The 10,925-nt window shown below is 36.0% G+C and overlaps 1 protein-coding gene across 1 annotated transcript in view; it reads right to left on the bottom strand.

Annotated features, from left to right (window-relative positions):
• Positions 1-1,896, bottom strand: part of LOC148953585 (uncharacterized) — a 64,431-nt gene extending 62,535 nt beyond the window's left edge. The window contains exon 1 of the mRNA XM_089088014.1: positions 1,767-1,896. Coding sequence (XP_088944140.1) covers positions 1,767-1,896 — 130 coding nt within the window. The remainder of the gene's footprint in view (positions 1-1,766) is intronic.
• Between the last annotated feature and the right edge of the window lie 9,029 nt (positions 1,897-10,925).

The following is a 10,925-nucleotide window of genomic DNA, read 5'->3' on the forward strand; positions in this document are numbered from 1 at the left end:
CTCTTGGCCTATCATATAAATTCTATATTCCACACATCAACAACTTTATTGAGAGAGGAGGGAAAACTATAATTCAAAATTGGAGGAGAGTACAGGATTTAACGACTAAGACATGTGGTTTTCATGCACTACTCTTTTACATGTTCAGGTGTCATGGCTATACCTACGAGCAGTTTCTCAACATTTACGTTGACTTTACTTGTCTGAACGACTTCCTAGTGGAAAACATACTTTCAAACGTCTTTAATATTTGTTATAGTGCCCTACGAATAAAATGTTCTAAAAATTTATGTAAAATTATTTATTAATAAAAATAATGTATATACATGATAAAAAACGACTTCTCTACTCTTTGGATTTCTTCTTCTACTACGTATAGGTATTTGTCGAGAACAACTAATGCGGGTAGATCATCTAAATTCACTGTATACTGATCCTGATGTGCTGCAATATCAGGGTCACATTTTCTACAGTATAATGTAACTCTACTCTTATCATGTCTCTTTGTATAGTCAATGATTTTCTTTTCATTTATATTGTAAAATTCACGTGTTTAAATTTGCGTATTTGAGGCAACGTCAAATACATTGTTCTCAAATGGTGAATCACATTCTTTAACAGCTAAACGAAAATCAGTAGGCTTATAATCATAGTAGCCATTGTCTTCACAACGATGACGTAGAAACCAAATTCTTTTGTTATTCCACCAGTTGAATCGTAGACCTGGTTCCTCATCCCAAAACAATTTAAAGCCACGACGATACCAGTCTCTTAGCAGTAAGCTAAAATCACGTTTAGGATTCTTTCCAGTCATACCAGGATATGTCCCACTTATTACATTTATCATAATGACAATTAGAACATGGGTGGCCTCTAGGGTGAGAGTCACACTTCTGTTCAAGATAGAAATTACAACCTTTAATTTTTACGGCATATCCTCTATGCAATTTACACGGGTTGCATAATCTGCACTTTTCATCATACTCATCAATCATTGTACAATTCTTACATGATGACCAACTGCCCAGTGTATATATGCATAGTGGACTTGTATAGAACATTTTTTCATGTGTTGACACTTTCACCGCCAAAATGAAACTGAGCTTCGATCCACAAATTGAGTGGGAGAGAGAGAAAGAGGAGTAAATCCTCTTTGAAGAACATAATTCTCGTGAGACAAAATCATAGTCTTAAATTTCTAAGGTAGTGTGTTCAAAAGCAAATCCACAATATCATTTTGTCTTATCTCGATTAATATGTCAATAAATTGTGTAAATGCCTTTGGAGCATGACGTAAAATCTTCATACAATAGTCTAATGCTGGTGAATCAGTTTTCATTATATCGACAAGTATTCTATGAGAAAATACCTTCCTTTGAAGAGATAACTCCAGAAAATCATCATCTAGAGTCAAACGTTTTTCCATAAGCACAAGATTCCTTATAATTTTCTCTTTCTCAAATATATCCAGTTTTTACAGTCCTAAAACTCTCACAATCAACTTCAGACTAACCAGAATTCTTTTTTCTACTTTAAGAATATACACTAATCTACTATAAAAAAAACTTAGATTTGGAAACGTCTGTATTAAACATACTTACAGCAATAATATTAATCCCTGATATAACTTATTTCCCTCGATGTATCTCATCAGTGTATTTACAGAAGTTTCAAGTTTGTTTATATGCTCTATATGTAATTTCGCGGCAAAGTGTAGTTGCTCGTCCAATTCAACATTTCTCAATGATATCCGATATCTTGCATACAAATCATCCCATTCAAGGAATTGTCGTAATCCTCGTGTAATTTTGCTGCTATGTTTGGTACTCTCGTCTTTATATCATTGCTGCTACCTTCTCCACCATCAACCTCCAACAGTTTAAACATAGCACTCATTTTCTATGCTATTATCTTGTCAAATACTAGAGTACAAAAAAACTGTTCTCTCTCTGAATTCAATTCTCTTACTAATATGAATTACAATGATAATCACTCCTTATATTGATTCTGGCTGCTATGGATTGGTTGCTGTAGCATCATAGCTATGATAATCGAGTCACCATATTAGGAGTCCCTCTGTATTCATTGTCTCTGATTGGTCCAGAAAATGCGTGTTGACTCAGAAATCTGTCTGCCAAGTCGCATTATACAATGTAGTTCTGAATGTCTAGTTCCAAATGTAAAGTGTTTGGTCGCTATATAAGATCTAGTTTCGGACCTTTAGGGTCATTACTACTAATGAAGCAGATAAACAAAAAATATACATGCCGTATTTACTCCAAGATTGTGTAAAAATAGCTGGCAAATGCACCTGCGTGAGAAACAAAATGATCGAAACAAAACGAGAAAAAAGATCGAAGAATATTCGTTGATTTTCCAAACTGATTTGGTGGCTAGCAACCCCATTTAATCATAGTATACCCCCTATGTATTTACTTAGACAAATTACAAGTTCTTGAGGGGGCTTTTGGAAGCAAAATGGGTTAGCAACATGAAAAAATGGCCGAAGAATAGCTGGGACCTCATTGAAGTCCCAGATGCTCAATTCAGAGACAGTCTAAGTTGTATTTCCCTTCTCCTGGAAAAAATTTTGCATGTTTAAACTTATCGGTAAGGATATACTCAGTTTCAGTTGTAAATACCAAAAGCAAATTTCTTATGTAAAGAGAATAGAGTCATTTTATTTTATTGTTTAATTTTAATTTGCATGATTTTGTTTTTAAACAGAGTCGTGTATAATTTACTATGTTTTAATGGACTGGACTGGTAGCAACTACTGCCTTAAAAACCTGCCTATGCTTGTGTATGGTTATGTCTGGTTGTTCAGATCTAGCCCCTACTTTTTGTGAAGTCATATAAGTCGTTTATTTTGGCTAAATACAGTTCCTAGCCACTCAATTCAGTCAGAGACAGTCTACGTTGTATTTTCTTTCTCCTGAAAAGACTTTAGGATTTTCAAACTTCTGAGTAGAGCACAGCTTCCATTCAGTCATGGATACTGAAAACTAAATTTGCATTTAAAAAGAATAGAGTCGTTGTATTTTTTTGTTTAATTCCTATTTTTGATAATTTTGGATTCAAACAGAGTATTTTAAATTAAACCAGGTTTAAAGGGACTGGACTGGTATCCTAGCAGCTCACTTTAAAAATCTGTTTAAACTCGCATATGATTTATTTATGTCAAATTGTTCAATAGTTTGGGATAATTCAACTGGACCCTGACTAGATAGTGTTAGAGAAACTTTTTCAACAATTTTTAATCCAGACACAAACAGTATTTTTTAATTTAATTTTATAAATACTGAAGTTGACGTGAAAAATGAAACAATATCATTCCCAAAACATTCTATCTATTCTGTTTGACAATCGGGATACACTTACACTCTTTTTATTTATTTAAATTGTAAGAGCAGAAGTAGTAATTGTATTTAAAATAAAAGTTCAAAATAGGGATAAACCCTTTTTAGTACACAGTGTATAGAAATTCAGAAAAATACCAGATATTTCGGTCACATATAGAGTGACCGTCATCAGTAGTTATGACACTAGCCACTTGCTCAAAATACTTGTTGGTGACCTTGTAATTGACACATTTGGTCATAACGGTAGGTTAGGCTTATGGATTTTGGGAATTCCATATAATTTAGGGCACAAGGAACTGCGTGGCAGGCATTTGTAATAAAGTTGACGTGTGATTTTCCTTCGTCCTTTAAACACTTTAATTCGTTCTTAAACTTATTTGTAAAAGAGTCTGTTGGATTATACGATAGCTTCTTGTATGTCTTTTCATCATTGAGCAATTTTGATTTTCTCAATTTTGATCCGTAGTCCTCAGTATTCATGACAACTAAAGTGTTAATCTTATCAAGGAGGCGCACTTGTGCCTCTTTAAAGAGGCGACCTACCACAATGTTAAGCGATTTCCGGTCCTAGCGGTCGCAGAGAGACGGTGGTGATCTCATTTTTTAAGCCTAAGCTCAAACTAAGAAACATACAAAATTTCACCCCCCTCCGACTTTATTTTCATGGGGGAGAGTGGGTCGGAAGTTTCGACCCTCCCACCATATCCCCCTTTTAACGTTGTCTGATCGGCCTGAAATTTAGAGGATACAATTTCCTAGGGCCTGGGAGCTTATCCTCAAAGTTTCAGCTCAATCCAATCGCTCCTTCTCTGTTTTCCAAAAACCAAATATAGCCACTTAATGTTCATCAAATTTTTTTTTATCAGCCACACCTACAGGCCACAGTTGGCAACGGATCCCTGTGAATGAGGACTCATTCGAACCAGAACTCGACCTGTTAGAGCCTTTTGATATTTTCAGACCGAAAAAATTATCTCCCGAATTTATATTTACGAAAAACCTCGTTTTCCTATAAGAGCCCATGCTAATTTTTGATATTCTTAAACGAATAGTATTTCAGTATTAAAGTAGATTAAAATAGTCCTCTTAACCTGACAAGACCGACTGCAAGTTTCAAAAAATTCCAGCTCTTTCTCACGAGTTTTTTTTTGTTAAAAAACGAAAATCTCACTTTGTATATGCTTGCATTGAAAATAGATTGCAGAGACTAAAAATAATTTAACAAGAGTATCTGATGGTACAGTGGTCACTATTCCTGTCTGTCATGCGGAATACCCGGGTTCGATTCCCCGTCAGAGTAAAAAATTTTATATATTAAATTTAAAGTAGTATCTCTTAAATTTAAAGTTTAAAAAATCTTTTTTAAATCCAATCTATTAAATCCTTCGGCTCAACAGGCGTCTCCATAAGAATATCACAGTCGGCCTTCAGCTTACAGGTAAGTCTCCACTGCTTTGATAACATGCCGTATACCCGCATGCTCGAAGAAAATTTGGAAAAAGAAAATCTTACTGTGCATTTGATTTGAGTATTCAGGAATTAAAAGCCTTAATAAAAGAATCTTCAAAAGCGGGGGTTTGGGGGGGTGGTAGCCCCCAACTTTAACTCCTGGCACGATCAGCTAACAGTAAGTCCAGCAATAATAAGTAATAAACTGTACAAAAAAGTACAGAAATTATTTGAAAAAAAATACGTTTTCTAAAGAGTTAAAGAGGCTGAGTCACAAGTTCGAACTTTAAAACGTACAGGGATTAGGGGGTACAGCTGGGGTCTGCCGCCCCCAAACCCCTCCACCTTCGCAGCCTCTTTTGTTAAGATTTTTTAAGTCCTGTAGCCTGCAATCAGTTGGTCGTACCAACACGAATGACACTGTTTCAACGGCATTTTGTTTTTTAAATCTTCAGAGAATTTGGCAATGACAACTCAGTCTGTTACTGTTATAACTACAAACTTGTCTCTGTGCCAGGTATAGTTATGTATTCAGTGTAATTATGTATGATGGAAAAATAGATGAACCTGAACCTATCTGAACCTAAACTGCTTGTTTATGCTGAGCCCTTCTTCTGTTCCCTGTTTTTTCTGTTCAAAATTGTTAAGTTCATTACATTATAGCTTGTTATCGGTTAGGAAAAAATCTCCTGTAAAAAAATACAGCAAACAGGCTCAGTCTCAAGCATATCGGTTGCATCTATGATGCTGATTTCCTCTTCTTCAAGCTTTTTTGTTGCTATTCTGATCAAGTACATTATATTTTTCATAAACATGGGGCTGGCGATAAAGTCAAGTTTAGAATCCTAAAGTCAAGTTTCGGAAGGCCGCTAGCTCGTGCCTTCATCTTTGCTTTGGCATTCTTTATCACTTTAAATTCGTCAATGGCTGAAATATTTGCTTCCAACAAAGTATTTACTGCGTGTATGGTTTCAACCCTTTCAGTCCACAAAGACAAGAATTGCACTATACTCTATAACAGCGTTTAGTAGCTGGGCCTGGCAGGGAATATAAGGTCCACGTCAATCAAGAGGTTCAGATAATTTATGCCGAGCTCCATTAAAATCACCGAATATTGTAGTTGCATTGCCATAAGACAGAAAAGCTAGTGATTTCAGAGGAATTACTCTCCTAGAGAGTGTTTATATTATACTTCCTGCCCTATCCTTCCCAATTTTATCATTAACCTCGCAAAAGCCATTTTCTACGTGTCCCTTCTGAGCTGATGGTGGGGGCTAAGACTGCAAAGTTGTAAAAATATGGATCATCGGGTGTTATATATGCCATCATAGAATAAAATTTTGAGTTCAAGACTTTTTAGAGGATCTTCTCCCTGACTTTTGCGGAAAGCATGTAAATGAACTCTTTCTGAGAAATTGTGTATAAATATGCAAAATTTTATGGTCTATATCGGGCATCAGAAGCAGCCAATATCTCGTTATAAGTTGAACAAGTTGTTTTATTTGACTCGGAAGAGAAATTACTTGCCAGTTTCAATTTCATCGAATTTACTTCTCTTTTTGTTTTCTGTCATTGCCGAACACCGTCTTTCGCCCAAGTAAATTGAATTAGTCTCTCCAGGAATCACTGGAGAATAAGAAACACCCAAAGTGAGAAGATTCTTCCTTGATATTATATTCTAAAAACTAGTAATCCTCGTGATATCCCAGATTAAAACACCACTGTTTCAATTTTGATATTGAAGGTTCAACTGAGAATACACTTAGCTTTTGTTGTTTAGGATAACATGAAATAATATATCCTTTGGTTGAATTGATGTTTCAACTGGGAAGACACTCAGCTTTGTTTGTTTAGGACCACATGAAATAAGGTAACCTTTGGTTTTGGCTTCCTTATTCCTGGACCCTTGTGACTTTTGCTTTCAAAATAGTCACTGCAAATCTTAAGCACAACTCCACTAATTGTTGAAATGTTAAGAAGTTCTTCAGTGCAATCGACTATTAGCTCTTTACATAGCTTAAACACAGAGGATGATGTGGATCATTTGGACAGACGATATATGGGTCATTCACAAGTATTCAGTCATTCACCAGTATTCACGCAGTGAAGCTCTCTGTGAGTGAAATAACAATAGCAATAGCCCCACCCACTTTACAAGACGGCAGCCATGATATAGCAACTAACGCTAGTCGGATAAACGTCAAATTTGGATTTTTTTTTTTTTAACCACTGCAGGTGCTGAAAGTTGGCACCCGAGTGATAGTTGGCTCTATTACCATACGGAGCTTTGCGAGTACGTCTCATTCTATGATTTCTTAAGAATAACTTAAAAGCTAAGTGGCATTATAGTCGGTAATTATGTCACTCACAAAGTAACATTTCCAAAGTAGGATTTTGTAACTGTACTTTTGATTTTGAGCAATGGCTGTACTTTTGAAAGGAGCAGTAGGCCACTTTGAAATTTGCAGATCCAAACTTTTCTTATCGCAATGAAAAAGAAAAAAACAAATAAGGACACACGAAAAGGAAAAACACCTCTTTGGATCAACATAAAAAACAACTTCAAAATTAAGCAAACGGCAAGTAAACAATAGTACTCTCAGGGGGAGCAGTTATAATACTTTTTGATTAATATTTTTCATTTATTTCTTTTACCACTATAATTTATCAATATTCTCTCAAAATCCTACCGCAATCAGTACTATAGCTGCCCTAACCACTCACTAAATGCAAAAAATGTTAGAACAACTCTGTTATTTCGAATCAGATCCATTGGGATTAACTGGCCCAGCGCAGGGAAGCTTGAGTGGATCACAGCAGTCATCTTGCAGCTTCGTTCATTATAACGTCTTTGATTTTTTTGTTTCTAAACAAAGTTTGATTTCTTTTTTAATCAGACCTGTTTCTACCACTTTCTCACTCGCTATTGTTGGCGTTCTTAACTTGTAAACAAGAGATAATAGTTCATTCCGTCTTTTACCAAGATCACTAGGCAAGTCCAAAGATACACTCAAACCACTTTGTTAACTTACCACACTCTTTCATTATTTTCGACCGGTCAAAATTTTCAAGCATAGCGAAAATCGGATCTGTGGAATTTTTTCGTTGTACACTGTTTCTAAGTACCGGACCGCTAGGGCTAGACAACTCGGAGTTTGATGGGTTTTTTTGAAATTCTGATTATAAAACTTGTACGTATCTAGTTAGCACTAGCTATTCCTAGTTTTTGACCTGAAGAAGCTATTTACTTTCTGACGGAGGTCTTTGCCTTCTGAAAATTCTAGTCCGTGGTTATTAAGATTATTCCTTCTCGAGTACAGTTCAGAGCGAAGAGCAGTCGTTTTCACTTTAAAAAGCTCGGATCTAAGCAGTATATTTTCTGACCTAAGAAGTTGTTTTCTTACTGGAGCTTTGCAATTGTCTATTGAAGTTCATCCATATGGTCATTGAAATGTTACTTTGTGAGTGATATAATTACCGACTATAATGCCACTTAGCTTTTAAGTTATTCTTGAAAAATCATAGAATGAGACGTACTCGCAAAGCTCCGTATGGTAATAGAGCCAACTATCACTCGGGTGCCAACTTTCAGCAACTGCAGTGGTTAAAAAAAAATCCAAATTTGACGTTTATCCGACTAGCGTTAGTTGCTATATCATGGCTGCCGTCTTGTAAAGTGGGTGGGGCTATTGCTATTGTTATTTCACTCACAGAGAGCTTCACTGCGTGAATACTGGTGAATGACTGAATACTTGTGAATGACCCATATATCGTCTGTCCAAATGATCCACATCATCCTCTGTGTTTAAGCTATGTAAAGAGCTAATAGTCGATTGCACTGAAGAACTTCTTAACATTTCAACAATTAGTGGAGTTGTGCTTAAGATTTGCAGTGACTATATTGAAAGCAAAAGTCACAAGGGTCCAGGAATAAGGAAGCCAAAACCAAAGGTTACCTTATTTCATGTGGTCCTAAACAAACAAAGCTGAGTGTCTTCCCAGTTGAAACATCAATTCAACCAAATGATATATTATTTCATGTTATCCTAAACAACAAAAGCTAAGTGTATTCTCAGTTGAACCTTCAATATCAAAATTGAAACAGTGGTGTTTTAATCTGGGATATCACGAGGATTACTAGTTTTTAGAATATAATATCAAGGAAGAATCTTCTCACTTTGGGTGTTTCTTATTCTCCAGTGATTCCTGGAGAGACTAATTCAATTTACTTGGGCGAAAGACGGTGTTCGGCAATGACAGAAAACAAAAACCGAAGTAAATTCGATGAAATTGAAACTGGCAAGTAATTTTTCTTCCGAGTCAAATAAAACAACTTGTTCACCTTATAACGAGATATTTGGCTGCTTCTGATGCCCGATATAGACCATAAAGTTTTGCATATTTATACACAATTTCTCAGAAAGAGTTCATTTACATGCTTTCCGCAAAAGTCAGGGAGAAGATCCTCTAAAAAGTCTTGAATTCAAAATTTTATTCTATGATGGCATATATAACACCCAATGATCCATATTTTTACAACTTTGCAGTCTTAGCCCCCACCATCAGCTCAGAAGGGACACGTAGAAAATGACTTTTGCGAGCTTAATGATAAAACTGGGAAGGATAGGGCAGGAAGTATAATATAAACACTCTCTAGGAGAGTAATTCCTCTGAAATCACTAGCTTTTCAGTCTTATGGCAATGCAACTACAATATTCGGTGAATTTAATGGAGCTCGGCATAAAGTATCTGAACCTCTTGATTGACGTGGACCTTATATTCCCTGCCAGGCCCAGCGAATAAACGCTGTTATAGAGTATAGTGCAATTCTTGTCTTTGTGGACTGAAAGGGTTGAAACCATACACGCAGTCAATACTTTGTTGGAAGCAAATATTTCAGCCATTGACGAATTTAAAGTGATAAAGAATGCCAAAGCAAAGATGAAGGCACGAGCTAGCGGCCTTCCGAAACTTGACTTTAGGATTCTAAACTTGACTTTATCGCCAACCCCATGTTTATGAAAAATATAATGTACTTGATCAGAATAGCAACAAAAAAGCTTGAAGAAGAGGAAATCAGCATCATAGATGCAACCGATATGCTTGAGACTGAGCCTGTTTGCTGTATTTTTTTACAGGAGATTTTTTCCTAACCGATAACAAGCTATAATTTAATGAACTTAACAATTTTGAACAGAAAAAACCGGGAACAGAAGAAGGGCTCAGCATAAACAAGCAGTTTAGGTTCAGATAGGTTCAGGTTCATCTATTTTTCCATCATACATAATCACACTGAATACATAACTATACATGGCACAGAGACAAGTTTGTAGTTATAACTGTAACAGACTGAGTTGTCATTGCCAAATTCTCTGAAGATTTAAAGAACAAAATGCCATTGAAACAGTTTCATTCGTGTTGGTACGACCGACTGATTGCAGGCTACAGGACTTACAAAATCTTAACAAAAGAGGCTGCAAAAGTGGAGGGGTTTGGGGGCGGCAGCCCCCCAACTGTACCTCCTAATCCCTGTACGTTTTAAGGTTCGAACTTGTGAATCAGCCTCTTTAACTCTTTAGAAAACGTAGATTTTTTCAAATAATTTATGCACGTTTTTGTACAGTTTGTTACTTATTATTGCTTGACTTACTGTTAGCTGATCGTGTCAGGAGTTAAAGTCGGGGGGCTACCACCCCCCCAAACCCCCGCTTTTGAAGATTCTTTTATTAAGGCTTTTAATTCCTGAATACTCAAATCAAATTCACAGTAAGATTTTCTTTTTCCAAATTTTCTTCGAGCATGCGGGTATACGGCATGTTATCAAAGCAGTGGAGACTTACCTGTAAGCTGAAGGCCGACTGTGATATTCTTATGGAGACGCCTGTTGAGCCGAAGGATTTAATAGATTGGATTTAAAAAAGATTTTTTAAACTTTAAATTTAAGAGGTACTACTTTAAATTCAATATATAAAAAATTACTCTGACGGGGAATCGAACCCGGGTATTCCGCATGACAGACAGGAATAGTGACCACTGTACCATCAGATACTCTTGTTAAATTATTTTTAGTCTCTGCAATCTATTTTCGACGCAAGCAAATACAAAGTGACATTT

This window comes from Artemia sp. Qi Xiang Cuo, chromosome 4 (assembly GCF_049724085.1).
Source record: "Artemia sp. Qi Xiang Cuo chromosome 4, ASM4972408v1, whole genome shotgun sequence".
Lineage (NCBI taxonomy): Eukaryota > Metazoa > Arthropoda > Branchiopoda > Anostraca > Artemiidae > Artemia > Artemia sp. Qi Xiang Cuo.